The sequence below is a fragment of the Alosa alosa genome, chromosome 21 (assembly GCF_017589495.1).
Source record: "Alosa alosa isolate M-15738 ecotype Scorff River chromosome 21, AALO_Geno_1.1, whole genome shotgun sequence".
Lineage (NCBI taxonomy): Eukaryota > Metazoa > Chordata > Actinopteri > Clupeiformes > Clupeidae > Alosa > Alosa alosa.
In genome coordinates, this window is record NC_063209.1 from 6,610,151 (window position 1) to 6,627,983 (window position 17,833).

The window sequence follows — 17,833 nt, forward strand, 5'->3', positions numbered from 1 at the left end:
TCAATCAGGGAAGAAAGATACTCCGAACATATGACCGAACAATAACCAATCTAGAGTCCAAAGAGTAAACATCACTGCAAACTCACTGAACAAGTGAGTAAGTCTCTCTCACCAAACTCTTGTAACCGAGCCAGTCAGAGAGATGAGCAAGACTCTACCATTCCGAGTGATTGGAAAGCGCAGGGAGACTATCACAGCCCTGCCACTGTACTACAGTGGTCAGATGCAGAAGAAATGCAAAGGAGAGAAGGTGAGTTTAAACTGCAGGATCACAGTAATCTGTCTGTCAGTTTGACATGGCTTGGTAATGTGTGCTACTGTGCTTGAGAAACACCAGATCAGCTGAAGAGGTTGGGGACTTTATTTGGTCTTCACAGGTGTTCCAAATGTACCATGGAGAGTTGCGTGGCTCCACCATGTTCTTTTACACGGATGAGAAACAGGAAACGGTGAATTCTTCATGCACAAACCACATTCAAACACACACAAGACAAACCACACTCAAACACACAGAGAACACACAAACACACAGAGAACACACAGAGAACACACAAACATAATGGCACTTCCATTACTGTTCTCTCTCTGCATGGTCACCTGATTCTCTAATCACTGATTTACTACTTGGTCTGACTTACACACATTGTTGTAAATATATTATTGCATTGTACACACTTCTCAATTTTCAACCTCGATTGTCACACATTTTCACACTCTAACTGAGCTACTACTGTTTTCCAGTACTGTGAGAGGCTGGAGCTACACAACCTGAAATCCATGGAGTCAATTTCCTCCTACTCAGAGAGCACTGCCCCTATTTACACACTCAGGTTCTCCAAGCAGGAAGTACAACTTCAGGTCAGTCATAGAAGCTGTAAATGACAGTGGCTATCTTCTTCAGAACAGAAATAATCTGATTCCTAATGATGAATGGTAGCCTGGGAAAAATCCAGACGTACTTCCGGCAAATTCGAGATTCGCTCTACGACTGAGAAGGGTCTGGTTTCAACCGGGCTAGATGAATGGTGCAAAATGTGCACTTCTTTTTTATTGTTTACACAGTACAACTTTATTTGTAGTGTGCTTGAGTCTGACTGTCTGTTATTGTTCGTTTACAGAAATGGTTGTGTTTGTGTTTGAGTGACTGTATGTATCTGTGTGTACTCAGATGGATAATCCGGACACAGGAGAGTTGTGGAGAGGCTTTATCTTGACCGTGGCTAAAGTGAGTTTGCACTCATTCAGCAGTCACACATCTAAATAAGCAACACATCCACAGTGTCCCACCGCTGTCTTGATATCTATGTGTGCCGTGTTATAGCTGGAGGTCCCACGGCAAATGCAGCTCCTGCCTGGCCAGGTCATGAGGCTGGAGGAGATGCGGACCGCAGAGGAACAGCGGCGGGCCTTAGAGTCCTCCTGCCCGACCCCTACAGATGCGTCAGCGTCCCACTCAAACAGCTCAGAAAGCGCATATGATGCCACTCTGTCCATAATTCCCTCGTGAGTTTGATAACTTTTGTTGAGCTGGGTTTCAATGGTTCATCAAAGCCACACGATGATACTTGTTGTGAATACATTTGCAAGTCTTCTCAGAGTAAGTACTAGTATGGGGTTTGTGCAAATGTGTGTGTGTGTGTGTGAGTGTGAGAGAGAGAGAGAGAGAGAGAGAGAGAGAGAGATTACATGCTTTGCCCATTCCATAATGATTTATGTATGTCAGAGATGTGAATATATGGCATTAGTTGTGAGGTTGTGTTTCCACATGTGTATAGGAGGAAGGAGTGTGCTATGAGGTGCCTAATCACTGATCACATGTCTCTAGTTGTTTTCTGTCAGTGCTACGTGAAGAGGCAGAGAAGCTACTGGAACAGAACCCAGAGCATGGCAGCATCATCCTAAGGCCAGCAACTGACAACAAACAACATTTCTCCATCACAACAAGACAAATCTTTCCCAGGTACACACAGTCACAATCACACAGACACAGACAGACACTCCACTTTGCCTAATAATATTTATTTGTTATTTTTTGTTAACCCTGCCTTTATGGTTGTTCGCAGTGGTCCAGTTATTAGAAACTACAAGATCACGTCCAGTGAATCTGGCTATACTATTCAACTGGATAATCCTGTAAGTCTGCAAGACCCACCCTGGTACCATGGAGTGAAACCCCCACCATTGTTGTCTTTGCCTGTACACTTATAAATTACTAATTTATTACCATCTTGTCATGTTTGATATTTTTGTCAGGTAACTGTCCAAACCCTGAATGAAGTGGTGGATCACTTCTTGGAGAAAACAGCCTATCAACTAAAGCCTTTTACAATGCCCCAGGCCTACGACACTCGCATAAGTGAGCTTATACATACACTTGTACACTAGGGATGTGCCATATAGGTGAGCTCTATACACTTGTACATTAGGGATGTGCTATATGTGAGCTCTATACACTTGTACATTAGGGATGTGCTATATAGGTGAGCTCTATACACTTGTACATTAGGGATGTGCTATATAGGTGAGCTCTATACACTTGTAAATTAGGGATGTGCCATATAGGTGAGCTCTATACACTTGTACATTAGGGATGTGCCATATAGGTGAGCTCTATACACTTGTACATTAGGGATGTGCTATATAGGTGAGCTCTATACACTTGTACATTAGGGATGTGCTATATAGGTGAGCTCTATACACTTGTAAATTAGGGATGTGCCATATAGGTGAGCTCTATACACTTGTACATTAGGGATGTGCCATATAGGTGAGCTCTATACACTTGTACATTAGGGATGTGCTATATAGGTGAGCTCTATACACTTGTACATTAGGGATGTGCTATATAGGTGAGCTCTATACACTTGTAAATTAGGGATGTGCCATATAGGTGAGCTCTATACACTTGTACATTAGGGATGTGCTATATAGGTGAGCTCATACATACACTTGTACATTAAGGATGTGCCATATACTGTAGGTGAGCTCTATACACTTGTACATTAGAGATGTGCTATATAGGTGAGCTCTATACACTTGTACATTAGGGATGTGCTATATAGGTGAGCTCTATACACTTGTACATTAGGGATGTGCCATATAGGTGAGCTCTATACACTTGTACATTAGGGATGTGCTATATAGGTGAGCTCTATACACTTGTACATTAGGGATGTGCTATATAGGTGAGCTCTATACACTTGTAAATTAGGGATGTGCCATATAGGTGAGCTCTATACACTTGTACATTAGGGATGTGCTATATAGGTGAGCTCATACATACACTTGTACATTAAGGATGTGCCATATACTGTAGGTGAGCTCTATACACTTGTACATTAGAGATGTGCTATATAGGTGAGCTCTATACACTTGTACATTAGGGATGTGCCATATACTGTAGGTGAGCTCATACATACACTTGTCATGTTGTATCGCATATTGTATCGCTATTGATATACCTGTAGAACTCCTCCCTATGAAGAATTTGCCATAGTGTGATATTAATGATATAATTAATGACATGTTTTACACACACACACACACACACACACACACACACAGAACAGGACCACATTACAGTCATAATGTGCATACGAGTGATTGTTTGTGTGACAGTACATAACTGTGGATGTATCTGTAACCTGTGTCAGAGCTGCCTCCACCTCCACTAGCTCCAAAGCCTAAGGTCATTCCCAAAGCCAGGGTGCCGCCCACCATCCACACACAGCCACCGCCTGACACCATGCCCCCCACACGTCCACTGCCCACACTACCAGCAAATAAGAACAACTCCGGTAAGCCCTTATGAAACCCAATCAGATTTCATCATTGAGAGGAACACTTTGCTGCCATGTTGTGAACCTAGCATGCACTCAGATGGCTGTAGTTCTGCCTGTGGTCATGGGAGGCTTTGTTGCCTGTTGTTTGCTTATTCAGTTGGTCATTAAAGGTGCAGTCAGCGATTGTGCATGACGTCGCATATGTTCATGTTTATATTTAAATTTATTAGGAGATGCTTTTGTCAAAAACAACATACATTATATTTTAACCAAGTTTGTCTCCAGTTTTCGGAGCCTGGGCTGCCTACAGAACTCTGAGTTTTCTTACAGTGTACGCATGGGATGGGCAACAAGTGGATCGTGAGGAGATGTTGAATGTGATAAAAAAAATGTTATGGGCTTGAAATTGTGTATGATCACTGCACCTTTAAATATACTAGTGAGATCTCTAAAGCGCTGGTCACATGTTTTACAGACTCATTATGCAGCTGGAGCTATGTTGCTGAAAGACCCTTGTCTAACTGATTTTATTGTCCTGAACAGACCTAAAAAAGAGGAATTACAAACCAGCCTCCGCATACTATTAACACACACACACACGCACACGCACACACACACACACACACTTAACCTGATGCCATTTACCACAATTATGGAATGTTGAGGATGAGGAAAGTTGATTGAGGCTAAAATGTCAGTATTGCTGTGCCATATGACCTATATCATAGTGAAATGTTCATGCCCTGATAACAATACAGATCACAACTTTGCCCAATTTCTGTAAATTCAATGACCAACTGCATGGAGAAGCCCATGTCCTATACCATGTTTTACTATACACTTGACCAGCATAGCTTAAAATGCAGCGTGAATGTAAGCCTATTTCAGCAACCTTTTTAGCAATTCTTTTTTTCAAATGAATTTGATTAATTCATGTAGATTTTTACTGTCTTAGTGGCGAAGATTATTTCTGCACCCTGTGCATTTGCAAAATCACAATTATGTTACCATATCATCAATATCATAATACCTGTGATGATATAGTGGAAAATGCTCTTTTTATTATGGGGTGTAATTTCTCACAATATACTGTACATGGCACAGCCCTGACTGGTAATTGTAAATAGCTGTAAACTTTTGTTAGATTGCATTGCTTAGCTTTTTATATTTAGAAGAATGTTCACATAGAATGGAAATGTTATAGAATTATAGTCAATAAAACTTAAGTAAAACGTCTCTGTTTCTGTATTTTTTGAGACATTGATATCCATGGGGTCTTGGGCAAACTCCATGATATTTCCATGGCAACGCCACCATGCTGGTGGAGTGTTAGTTTAGGCCTAATAGGCTGTATTGTAATATGCTATTATGTATGAAATATGTTTATCTCAATTTATCAATAAGTGTCCACAAAATTCACCAAATCATTAAAGGGTTATTTTTAATTATTTTCTTCTGAGGTGAGAATTTCTAGCAGCGCCCTTGGGTAGAACCCAGGGATGGACAGTATTTATGATGGCTACATGTATTTAAAATATGTATTTCAAATAGAAAATAGTGTTTTGTCATTTGTATTGGGTTGAGGAAAATGGCTGGGTGTGTACTTTTGTAGTTTAAAAATATAGCCAAATATTTTTGGTGAATGTAGTCTCTACGTAGCATATTATATAATATTTATAAAATAATAAAATAGACAATGATTAAAATGTAACTTATTACTCTTCCTGCGTAACTTGCGCAACACTAAATATGATAAGCGTTAAGTTTCTGTGTATATGAGCAATATTACTTTTGAATGCTAGTTAAGCCATGCTACAGTTGAGCTTACAATTTTGTGGAGACTTCATGTGACCTATATAGGGTCCTTTGAGCAACAGGATTAAGATCCCTGTTATGATTGTTGAACTTTCCTTAAGGATTTTCCACTGAATTTTGAATTCAACGTATTTACTTCAGTGTATTTGCTTACAAGTAGTATTGTCCTTGATTAAATCTTTCTCTGTTTAATGAAGAAGGTGCACAACAAGACTCGCCGAGAGAGATTATAACAATAAAAACAGTGAGAGGCAGATTCCTCTTTCCTGTTTTCCCAGAAAATAAACACTGCCATCACGTAAATGTTTCAAGAACATTTAATAGATTCATTTTTCATGTCATATTCATGTGAGCCACCATGACTCCATTTCAAACATTAGAGTTATTCATTTTATCCACAACTATATTCATCAGTTTTATCTTTATCTTTATCCATTTAAAGCTTGACGTTTTGTAGACTCAAAATGATGACAGCAGGGTAGTGGATAACAGAAGGGTAGTGGATAACAGCAGGGTAGTGGATAACAGAAGGGTAGTGGATAACAGCAGGGTAGTGGATAACAGAAGGGTAGTGGATAACAGCAGGGTAGTGGATAACAGCAGGGTAGTGGATAACAGAAGGGTAGTGGATAACAGCAGGGATGCCATAATTCCACAGTTTTTCTTTTCTTTATTTCTGTCCTTACCCCCATAATCCATAATCTCCACCTTCTTTCTGTCCATCTTTTGTCACTTCTTCAAACCCATCTGGTACTAATTTTATTTTGTAAAATAGTTGGAATGAAGGGGGAAAGAATAATTTAACAAGAAAAAGTAAAAGTGCAAATAAATTAACCCTTGATTCACCCCACACACCTACTCCCTCTGTGTGCTCATCACTGTTACTTCTCGGTGAGTGACAGCTGTAGTATCCTTTCCAGCTCCTCCTCTTCTTCCCTCCTCTTCCTAAAAGAGGACACAAATAACAAAGTTGCACAAAAGAGATTCAGGTCATTTAATGTATCAGGTCATTTAATGCTAAACAATGTTATTACTGACTTTAAAGTACATATATTTTATAATGAAATAAGTTTTCATTGCACCTCCATATTCATATAGGGATTGTCAAAATTTTTTTTTTTTTTTTTTTCCGTCATCTACTTCCTGAATTTTTGGTCAACGATACCCGGGACACCGAACCACCGGGGCACATGAAATTTGGTGGGTATGTAGCCCCACTAGACTTTTATGGAAAAATTTTGTTTAGATCTCCGGGGCCCTCCCCCCGTGCTGGGCCCCCCAAACCGCAAAAAAAGCAGTTTTTCCTAAATAACTACTTGAACCGTGGCACTGAGGATGAAGAATCTTTTATGGTATGTTGGTCTCGTAGTTTCGTAGAATTTCATCCATGGGGGGGTCTAAAAAAAATTAGGTTATGTGTACATTTAGTGACTGTACACTCATTGGCCTGTAGATGGCGGTGCACACTAGTGTTAATTTCGTCAGACGAGACAAGAGGAAATATGTTCGTCAACAACCTTTTTTTTCATGACTAAGACGAGACGATGACGAGACGGCAGTAATGTCCTGAAACACTGACTAAGACTATCTTAAGATGCATTATTGTTGTGAAAAAGACGAGACTAAAATGTTTTGCATGAAATAAAAACTAAGATAAAATCTCTCTTCATTTTCGTCTACAAAATGAGAAGACAGAATATCTAGCTGTTACGTTTTCAAAATATTCGAATGAGTTCATGCTAACAGCTTTCCTGTAGGCTAGTCTACGTGCTGTTGCTGCAACCCTGTGGCTGCAACACGAAACTACATGGAACAAGAACACTGGAGATTTCTGCTAGAGTTAGCAAGATAACTACCTAAGCTTTATGCCACAATGCTACATACCCAGAAGTTGAAGCTTCTCTCATACAAATTAACATCCCCAGAATGTCCATACGAAAATGTTCATCATGTAATGTCAACTATTTAACTAGTTAGACTGATGATGCAAAGTTTGCTAGCAAGTAAGCTAATATGGAAAGTTAAGCTAGCAAGTTAGCTATGGCTAAGATGGAGAGTCTGTTTGGGGAATGTGTTGTGTTTTACATATCGCCATCTAGCGCAGGCGGAGTAAAACATTAATACTTTGGTCTACGACAGTGTTTCTCAAACTTTTTCAGTTTCAGGACCACTTAACTAACCCTAGCTAAAAAAAGAAAAAAGATTATACCTACTTCAACAGTAGCCTATAATTAGTCTACACTATAGGCCTACTCACTGAACCACCTTGCTTATTGTCTTTGCACTTTGCTTATTGTGTGTGGATTCATACTGTATGATTTAAACTGGCATATCTTACATAGACAGTGTTGTAGAACTGTTTTTACATACAAGTTGGTTCAATATTGCAAGCAACTCATCTATATTATATTTTGCCACGTCATAGCTTGCGGACCACCAGTGATTCCCGGACCACACTTTGAGAAACACTGGTCTACGAATATGACAGTGGTCCAGTCAAATCTTTTACTGTCTATGGTCAAATCCCAGCCGAGCTATAACTGAAGCTCGACTTACCTGTGCATGTAAACATACTGACTGACAAAAAATCAGAATGAGTAATTATAACAGACGAGTAGCCCTGTGGACACACAATATTGTTGGAAAATTGAGATGTGTGAAACACTATTTGACTCAAATGGTAATCAGAAATAATTTGTTATAAAAAAAAGACTAAAATGTGTTGACTAAAACTGACTAAGACTAAGATACCTTTAGTTTTCTTTTGACTAAAACTAGACTAAAATGACGAGACTTTTAGTCGACTAAAACTTGACTAACAAAAATGATATTTGAATGACTAAATATGACAAAGACTAAAAAGGAGATTTCGTCACAAGATTAAGACTAGGACTAAATTAAAAATAGGTGACAAAATTAACACTAGTGCACACATACACACATGCACACACACACAGGCACCCACATACTATCGGTATTAGAACGGCCGATACATAATTACAAATTCAGTAGGATTAAAAGAAAGCCAAAATAAATATTCATCATCATCATCATGGCTGCATTTCCAGTATTGGCGATAAGTAGTCGTTTGTCCACTAGATGGCGCATCGTTGCAGTGAGACGTAATTTTGTTGGAAGTTAAAAGTGGGTTGGAAAAACAATGGACGCTTTCTACAAGGACTGTAGTTTACCGCAGAGAACGTCTAATAAGGATAGGACGATGTTCACGTGAAATGTAATTCCCATTTCTTCTTGAAGCGAAATAAATCTGAGGATGTTTATCGGACGTGCTTGGTTTTTTACTGCAGTAATGCGTTAATCTTATAATATCAATAAGGACCTAGGTAATGTTACCGTTACCGTTGGTTGAGTGATGGAGGCCAATTTGATTGATTGCATTTGTAGAAAACTATAAATGCGGTTATACCAAGCAAATTGATAGCAGCACTGTAATTGTATCTTTCGACTGTCATTTGTTGCACACGTGCTACAAAAAATCATTCTGTGCAATGGAAGATTTACCAACGTTACACCGGTCTGATACAGTTTTGCCTATACATGCCTGAGACTGAGACGCCTGTTTATTTGTTTTAAGTGCGTGCAGGGTGTGAGAGGGGAATCGATGTGCTTTGATTCCAGCTTGGTAGTTGTAGTCTGTGAAATTAAAAAGCACGTGTGTGTGAAGTATCCAAACAATGACACCTTCATTTCATTATGGCTGCTTTAGCAACACACCTTAAGCTACTGTGTAGTGGGTCCCATTTAGAAGTGGCTACTTCATTCGCTTTCCTTGACTCATGGAGCTGCGTGAATTTTATTACAACTTTTCGCCCGCGATATGGCAGTTTAAGTCCGCTTGATACTGTAAAGGCGTAAGCCATTGGTTTCAAAGGAGATTTTATTTGTGTCGCCAGCATAGCCTATTGACAATTTATGTTGTAAATAGGCCTACCTTATAAGCCTACCTGTAGCTTAGGGAGGCTAACAGTTTTCTATTAGGATCTAGTTTGTTAGTTACAGTTTTGTCATAACTCCCTGATGCATTTTGCATTTAGAATAGCCAGGCGTGGATATCTCAATCGGAAAATTAAACAATATCGGTGCCTATGGACTAGGCTGGGTGAACCCAGCCTGATCTGCCCGCTATTTATTTTTGATTTCTTAAAAGATTGAGCTTGGTCTGGTGAAAGCCAGACTAGCCATGGACCTCAGTTACACAATGCAAGGGAACATGAATCAGCCTATATTTGCACGAACAATAACGGACAACAGCTCTTCAACTTTGGCCCGTTAAAATGTGTATGAACAGTCTAGCGACGCATTTCATCAAGGCCCATTTGGACATGTCAGTTATTTGCACCACTGGTTAGATGTAAAACAGCATTTCGTTTCAGACTACTGTTACTTAATTTGTGCATTAACAATAACGTTTCAGACTACTGTTACTTAATTTGTGCATTGACAATAAAGTATGACATGAACTAAAGATTATGTAGAAGAACAAAACATTCACAAAAACTCCATCCATCCAAAAATGACCTTTGTTTTTGATAGCTGTTGAAAACGGCATGGAACTGACAGAGATGTTTTTGTTTATAAATAAAATAAATAAATAAATAAATAAATAAATAAATAAATAACATTATGCTGATACCTTTTGCTTTTCCCAAATACAATGTAGCCTACAGGTGTAAGTGACCTTTCATCAATCCAGTTGCAATGGATGAACTGTGATGAACTGCCCTACTTGTGATTGTTTAGAGATTTTAAAGGTTTTATAACAATGCTACATCTTCTTTGGCTATTCTACAATCTATTCACCTTTTCAGCACCAGTAGGCTACTTTCTGTGCAGCCGCACACACACACTCAGGCATGCCAAACAAGCATACACAGAAGTTTCAAGAGTGGGGGATGGAGTAAAATATGGAGACAAATTGAAGTGTGATTTATTTTCGCGGAATGGATGTACAGGACTGAGCGGCGGTCATATTTTGTACCGCTATGCGGTACATCTAGTTAAGATGTAGGATTATGTAAGAATGAGCTAAAACATCTGTTATCCCTCAAATCCATGCAGGCTACTCCTTATATTGATTTGTGTTTGGTCTGTGCAATACTACAATAATACTAACAGCTTCAAGAGACAAATGGTGCCAAAAATGCTAGTAACAATTTAACACTGTGCAAGCCAGCTCGACACTACCCACTTCGAAATTAGCAGTGTCATCTATAGGTATGCACAGCCCATGAGGGTAAAATGAATGCTAATGTGCATAGTTCTAGCTCATGTTTAGATGATACATAATTGGTCAGACATGGACAAAAGTGGGGAATAACTTCTTCACTGCTTCTCTTTAACTTAAACATATACTAAGCCCACATATAGGACACAGCCCTTCTGACTCTCCCTCCCTCTCCTAGACTCTTCCCTTTTCATCCCTCCGGTTTCTCTGACCTGTCGAGCTCCTCCTGCTCCCGGCACGAGAGCTCCATGGCGATGCGTAGCTGCTCGTCAAAACTACTTCCCATTGCGAAGGCTCCCGGCACCCTGGGCTCGGTCAGTGAGGAGTACGAGGGCGGGGAGTTGAGGGAGGGGTGTGTGGGCGAGCTGGACTCGGGAAGTGCCGGGTCTGTCGCCTCCCCTCCTTCCCCACCCAGTGAGAGGGAGAGAGACTCCTGAATGGCTCTTTTGAAAACCAAAAAGGAAGGAAGGATGTTAATTCTTAAATATGGGGGCTGCGCTACCTTCACTTTTGACCTCATTCACTCAGATGTTCTTAAATAGGTCAACTGTGCTTACACTTACGCTTCTTTCACTACTGTCACATTTTTGAGTTGAACAACCCTCTGCCGGCTTGCCACATGTACTTACCGCTCCAGCTGAGAGTCGTCCTCATAGAGGGGTGGCTGGGAGCCAGGGCGGGTGTTGGTCAGAGCCTCCCATATGGTCACCTGACGTTACACAGGCACAACAGGAAGACAGCGGGAGATGACACTTACATACTTAAAGCACAGGAAACGTCAGCTCTACGTATAGCCAACATTATCATTTGTTTTCTCTAAGAAGTGTGAATCAGTCCACTGATTACTAAATGCCCATTACTAAATGACCACCACAAACACATCATGGCATGAGGGAGGTGAGATCGCTTGACCATCTGAATTCGATATTAACCATCTGATATTTCGTCTCACCTGGTCACTCTCTGTCCCAGCGTCCAGTAAGCTCTGCTGGATGGCAAACTGCAGCAGGTTATCATCCTCGTCTCTCATTGGCTCACTGCGGCCTGGTCCAAGTGTAGTGTAGTCTGCGGGAGGCTCGAACACAGATGGGTCCACTTCACAGTGGAGGGGAGGGGGTGTCTGGTCTGAGGAGAGAGGAAAGGCTTGAATGTGCCGCTTGTATCAAACATGTTGAATAGGAATAAGGTGCCAAACAGTATATTATACTACTGGTGTGAATTAACTCCAAATGACAGGCCAACCATGAGGGAAATTGCGTAAGTTGTGTGCTTACCAGGTTCATCAGTTGCAGGTGGTGAACGTACAGTGACAGAGCTGACAGGCTCATCACAGCCACAGAGGTTACTGAAGGTCACTCGAGCATTCAACACATGGAACAGGGGAATCTCTGAAAGAGATAACAGTGAGACCAGTTAAGACTACATAAACTAGAGGGGCACTCGGAGTGTGCAGGCCTCCACAAAGGCCATATGCCCTATTTTGCAATGTTGATGCCAGTGAAAAACAAACAATTAGCGGATGCGCCAGTTCATCCTTGGCCCATTCTACACCCCTCCATCAATTTTCATGGAAAGAGGCTTTCCCCCCCCCGTAATCCTGCTAATATATATGCAGAAAAACAAACCAAACCAAAACTATAACCTCTTTGGCAGAGGTAATCAGCTGAACACTTGTGATCAATGAACCCTAAGTGGATTGTGCATTGCTCTCACCTATCTTCACTGGGAAGCCTGGCGGAAGGCGCAGGGTGATGAAGTCACGAAGTTTGGCAAAGTGAGCGTTGGAGATCGCCATGAGGTCAATGATGGGTGTCACCTGCTCAGCCAATGAGAGGGGATGTGCTTCACTCAACCAAAGGGTGGCCTTAAATCTGTCGATCATACAGAGAAGGAGTGAGTAGAAGAGAGAGCAGCGACAGAAAGACTAAAAGATACAAGAGGTCTACAACATGTTTTAGGATGGTTGTTTATTTCTGGTTGCTGAATGTGTGTGTGTCCTCACTTCTGCACTTTGCTGGTGAGCTCCACAGGTCGTCCTATGTCTCTGTCATTCAGAGCGAACTCTGGGTCAAAGTATTCCTCTGCTGTGATGGCCGTGGGGTTATGCGGACTCGCACATTGAGACACTTGACTCTGCAACAAAAAACAATCCCTCTTATAAGTACATCAGCACATCCTCATAGAACACTGTGAATGTAAGGCTATACAACTAATGCCAGAGACTAGAGGTCATTGAAGTGACCAATGGAGGTCAACATGATAAGTGAGGCCCAGCAGACAGGTTACAATTAATAAACTGTGAATGCATCACAAACATCAGTGGGTTCCGCATTTATCAGCACAAACGAAGGAAAAGGGGCAAAACGATTGGTCTCGTCAAATAAGAATAGGATATGACCAGGTCTGGAAACCTGATGAATTCTGTCACATTTCACGCTTTGCCATTTAATTTTGCACTCACTCCATTCTGTGCGACATGCTGCTCTGCTATACCCAGAAATGACTGCAGAGGCGTCTTGGAGCCTGAGAGAGGAAGGGCAAAAAAGCAACTGTAAGGACCAATCTGCAGGTACGAAAACACAGAAAACAATCCATGTTATGTATACTCTTTCACAACACATACCCTTACATCTAGACTTGTCTTGGTCTGATAGATGTTCTGTTCGAGACCGTGTCACCAACTCCACATTACTGGCACTGTAAACCTTACAGAGAAGGAAGTCCAAGTAGGTCTGATATCCAAGCCCTTAACATCTATTAATGACTACTTGAGGATGTGTATAAAATAGCAATTACTCTAACAAAAGGAAACAACTCAGGAAGAGAATGCATCTTGAACTGACCAGTGCACTCTTTTCATTACAGTCACTATAGCTACACATTCTCTGGGTGGTTGTTTCCCTAGGTGACTGTTTCTATGGTTACCTTGGCTTCGTATCCACTGACAACCTCACTCTTCTCAGAGCGCCAGCCCCAGATACCAGACTTATTCCTGTAGTGACACAAATAAGACATTAGACAACCACATCACTTAGCTACCTAAACATCGCTAAACTCACACAACACGCAACACACACACACACACACACACACACACACACAGAAATACATCCAAACCTGTTACGCAAAGGACCTCCAGGGGTGGAATGCATAAACAGGAGGAAAGTGAAATCAAGGCAAGCAGCCAGACTGTGGGAGATGCACCTACCTCTCAAAGGCAATGTTGCGTGTGTTGAGGTGTGTAGACACAATGGGAGAGGTGAGCCTCTGTGCGGTATTCTCCTGTGAGGGCAGCATGGCATCCAGCAGAGACGAGGCGTCACGGGGAGAGAGGGTCAGTGGCTCTGTGTACACCACCTGTTTGTCATGGTCGACTTCCATGACAACCGCACCACTCTCTGAAAAATACAAATAAAACATAAACAAACACATACTTTATTGTAAATGTGAAAATGCAATGGTTGAATCAGAGGCTCGTGGATTGTCTCACTGATATAGTCAGATGCATAAGCCATTCAGTTCATCATCAGCACCAACCTCCTCCCTTGAAGATGTAGCTGCGGTGGCCCTTTAACCAGGTCATGTGCTCAAAGCCCAGCAGAGTGGTGTCCACCCGCAGACATGAGCCACTCTTCCAAACACGGTACACATCGCTAGGACACACCTTCGATACCAAAGGAACTGTTTGGTAAAAGCAGGTGAGGTAATAAGACACCTTAATAGAGATCAATCCTTCCATCATGGACATCATCCTTCCCGGAGATCAGTTTCCTGTCTACCAGTACATGGAAGAACACACTTGCTACTAAAATACATTTGGAAACGGTTTGCTTTGTCAAGCACTTCTGAATTATGCTGATGTAATGGACGGTGATAATTGATTTCTTCATAGTGGCCACTTCACAAATCAAAACTATATCTGAACTGTTTTGCATCAGTAGCGTGCTGTACACTGGAACTCGCGTTCATGGCGGCATTATGACGGGCGCTGTCCACCACTGTGGTGCTGAAACGGGTCAAGGAGGTTGAGGGGCTAAAATACGGGCAGATGCTATGCTCTAATTGGAGTAGATTTATGGAGGACTTACCCCAACTGGTGAACTCCCACTTCATCTCGACATAGAAATCTCTGGCCTAGCAAATGTGAAAATACACTGCCTATTACACAAATTCAGCATACACTTCTACAAGACGCACCATACGTACATGACCGCGAACAGATCGGTAACAGATATTTCAGAGGTACACCTACTTGTCGCAGTTTGCTAAGTAGTTCAGGTATTCCTGCCAGCCTCTCTGTGGCCCTTTTGAAGTCTCTGTACTGGAGGACCAACTGCACTAGTTCAGGGTCACCGGTGCTGACTGCCTCCTGCAACACTGAGTACACCCAATTTATTTACAACTCTGATATACAAGTCCTGGACTCGGGTTACGTAACTAGACAAATTACATTTAAGTTACTTTACAGCAGTCACCAAACTAAATTCGTGATAAGTATACCTGTCCAGTTTTGTGCATTACAGTGCGTGGGATCCGCATTGTGTCTGAGAAGTACGCGCGTCGATTCGAGGTGTCCCAGGCATATGGCGAGCTCGAGCGGAGTACGGCCGCGCGGGTCCAGCCGCTCCAAATCTTGCTGTTGGAGAAACACATGCATGCAAGCACGCACACATACACGCACAGAGAAAACACACATGCACAGGATCAAGATAACTGGATGATAAACATATCTCTTGCAACCACAAGCAAGAACACAAGCACAAGCAACCAATCAGTTGACATGTGACCACAACGAAGAAAATGTAAATCATCTCCAGTGTCCAGACCAACCATTACCTGTTCACTCTGCAGCTCTCTGTCCAGCTCTTGGTATTGATTGTTCCACACCAAATAATGCAATGGAAATGCTTCCTGTGCCATTGTTCAATAGCAGGTGTAATAATGTCCAGTATGATACTTATGTTTGAAAGCGAGATAACACGGATTCCTCGTCCAGGTCGCCAAGTCAACGGTTGGTAAAATATAGTGCAATCACCACCCACCTTTCTATCCAGGCACGAAAGCTTGGAGGGGGTACTCTTGGACTACGGGGTGCTCCAGCTAGGTTACTACGATGCTATGCTGCTAGCTAGCCTTCTGTGCTACCAGAGCAAAAGGCAAACACCAATGTGTCTTAATGGAAATTTATTAAATACAATAATAGATCATTGCCAGCAGGTGACGACATGTGAGAGGGAGGAGGGGGGTACCTTGTCAAAGTGTAGTTGTAAGCTGCAAGTGGAGCACACGAATAAGCAAGTGTAAACAGCTATCTAGCTAAAAGTAGCTATGGTCATTGGTGTAATACAAGAAACCAGCAAGGAAATTTTCGAAATGTAAACTGTAAACAGTGTTGATACACACTAGCTAAACAACGACACGATGTAATTAACTAGTCCTTACCATGATGACTCGGTTAGCTCGCTAGCGGTCATTGGACAATTAAGTAAGTTAATGTTGCTTCCTACCAATGTCTCCATCTTAGCAAGCTAGCTGACTTGATTGTAAACCTATAGACAAGCAGTTGTTCTAGTCTCCACTAGTCAGGAAAAGAAAACGTTTCACAGCACAAAACGAGTGCAGTTACTGAAAATCAGGTAGAATCATAACATGTCAATGTCAGTCATTGGTTTGGTTTGCTAACTGTGGACACCGTCTCCGTGCAATTGTAGATGACCAGGGAGCGGCCTTATTTCCATTTTGCATCCAGGTCGCTCGAGTTGGCAAATCCGAGTGCAGAGGTGTCAGTGACGGATGGGTTCTTCAAATATCTAGACAGTAATAAGGAAAGGAAGCCTTGGAATGGCTTTGTCTCATATCCCCTAAACAAATCACTCGCTGATGAATGCTTTTCAGCCGTGCAATGGTCCGAACATGGTGAATATCGCCGGGGGAGAGGCTTCTCTCTCAAGTTGCTAAGACTAACTGCATGCATTATTTATTTATATTAGTGACGGTTCAGCTTTGGTTCCAGGTTATAACAACTGCACGGGAATGGGAGGGGGTGTATACAAAATAAAATAGCTTATTCGGAATCAACCAACACTGAATTAAAAATAGAACATCTTTGTTCAGACCGCATTCATTCATCATAATTGCACTAGTGGGAAAATAGACTCATTTTTTCTGTCCACCGTAGTATTTATTTTTCTTGGAAAAAACAAAAACAAAAAAAACACAAAAGTGAAAAAGGCTTCTGAAAATAATTACATTGCTACAGGACTGTTTTCTTTCATACTAGGGAGAAGAATACATTTACACAAAAGTATATATTTATATATATTTATATCCTTTTTTTTAAAGATATTGAAGTGGAGCAAGGATGGATTTGGAACCAAAAGCATTCCTTATTTATGTATAATATATATATAAATCAGGGGACTCATGAAAACAGTGAACAAAAAAAAAAAATACTGGGAGTGAAATGAAACATCCTCAGAAAAAAAAAAAAAAAAAAAAGAGACATTACTATTAGGAGTGAGGACTATAGAACATGGACAGGGACCCTGTGGTTCTCTATAGAAAAAAGGGGATCGCAAAGGGATAGCACCTAGGTTCCTGTTATGGTCTCTGCCCCTCAAAGGAACCACTGGTCAGTAGATTCCTCTCGATTGGCTATCGCACCATCCATACTCCCTCCTCCCCACCATTGAGTGGGAGCGTGATGTGTTGCCATGGGTGTATGACACGCCTCTCTCTCCCTGATAGACAGCCACGTATTAAAGCACTTAAGACTCGGGTCATACCCCCCGACACGTACACATGCCTCCATTCCACCCGTCATAAGTTTACTTTTTCATCCATCCATCCATCCATCCATGCTACCTCACTCCATCTCTCCTGAGTCTTTAGTTTAGTTTGTTATTTTGTACAGCACCACATCCCTCCCTCCCTCCCTCGATCCCTCTCCAACCCAACCACAGCCCAACCCCTGGAAGTGTCTACCCCACCC

At 41.6% G+C, this 17,833-nt stretch overlaps 2 protein-coding genes across 8 annotated transcripts; one reads left to right on the top strand and one right to left on the bottom strand.

The window, feature by feature from the left end:
• LOC125286481 (signal-transducing adaptor protein 1-like) lies at positions 1–5,018 on the top strand. Of its 6 annotated transcripts, none has more exons than XM_048231603.1 (10): positions 1–250; positions 378–449; positions 742–858; positions 1,169–1,225; positions 1,322–1,503; positions 1,826–1,960; positions 2,064–2,133; positions 2,254–2,356; positions 3,654–3,797; positions 4,258–5,018. In XM_048231603.1, exons 1-10 carry the CDS (start codon positions 143–145, stop codon positions 4,305–4,307), a joined length of 1,038 nt encoding a protein of 345 aa, XP_048087560.1. In that variant the 5' UTR covers positions 1–142; the 3' UTR covers positions 4,308–5,018. The 6 variants fall into 6 exon arrangements, 3 of the variants coding, with proteins under 3 accessions (XP_048087560.1, XP_048087559.1, XP_048087561.1); XM_048231602.1 differs by having other exon boundaries at positions 4,068–4,350; XR_007192182.1 differs by lacking the exon at positions 4,258–5,018 and having other exon boundaries at positions 2,254–2,726; positions 3,022–3,781.
• Positions 5,019–5,896: 878 nt separating this feature from the next.
• ankrd13d (ankyrin repeat domain 13 family, member D) lies at positions 5,897–17,759 on the bottom strand. Of its 2 annotated transcripts, none has more exons than XM_048231962.1 (16): positions 15,679–17,759; positions 15,343–15,478; positions 15,095–15,219; positions 14,931–14,976; positions 14,380–14,523; positions 14,051–14,240; positions 13,768–13,834; positions 13,472–13,547; positions 13,304–13,365; positions 12,845–12,975; positions 12,556–12,713; positions 12,117–12,230; positions 11,795–11,967; positions 11,472–11,551; positions 11,055–11,285; positions 5,897–6,542 (listed from the first exon to the last, which is right to left on the bottom strand). In XM_048231962.1, exons 1-16 carry the CDS (start codon positions 15,760–15,762, stop codon positions 6,479–6,481), a joined length of 1,881 nt encoding a protein of 626 aa, XP_048087919.1. In that variant the 5' UTR covers positions 15,763–17,759; the 3' UTR covers positions 5,897–6,478. The 2 variants fall into 2 exon arrangements, with proteins under 2 accessions (XP_048087919.1, XP_048087918.1); XM_048231961.1 differs by having other exon boundaries at positions 13,466–13,547.
• Between the last annotated feature and the right edge of the window lie 74 nt (positions 17,760–17,833).

Coding starts and splice junctions, on each gene's coding strand:
- LOC125286481 (XM_048231602.1), top strand. CDS start 143: ATGAGCAAGACTCTACCATTCCGAGTGATTGGAAAGCGCAGGGAGACT. Junction 1,961..2,063: donor ACAAGACAAATCTTTCCCAG/GTACACACAGTC, acceptor GGTTGTTCGCAG/TGGTCCAGTTATTAGAAACT. Junction 2,134..2,253: donor CTATTCAACTGGATAATCCT/GTAAGTCTGCAA, acceptor TATTTTTGTCAG/GTAACTGTCCAAACCCTGAA.
- ankrd13d (XM_048231961.1), bottom strand. CDS start 15,762: ATGGCACAGGAAGCATTTCCATTGCATTATTTGGTGTGGAACAATCAA. Junction 13,548..13,767: donor TCAGTGGATACGAAGCCAAG/GTAACCATAGAA, acceptor CTTCTCTGTAAG/GTTTACAGTGCCAGTAATGT. Junction 11,552..11,794: donor CTGGGACAGAGAGTGACCAG/GTGAGACGAAAT, acceptor GTGTAACGTCAG/GTGACCATATGGGAGGCTCT.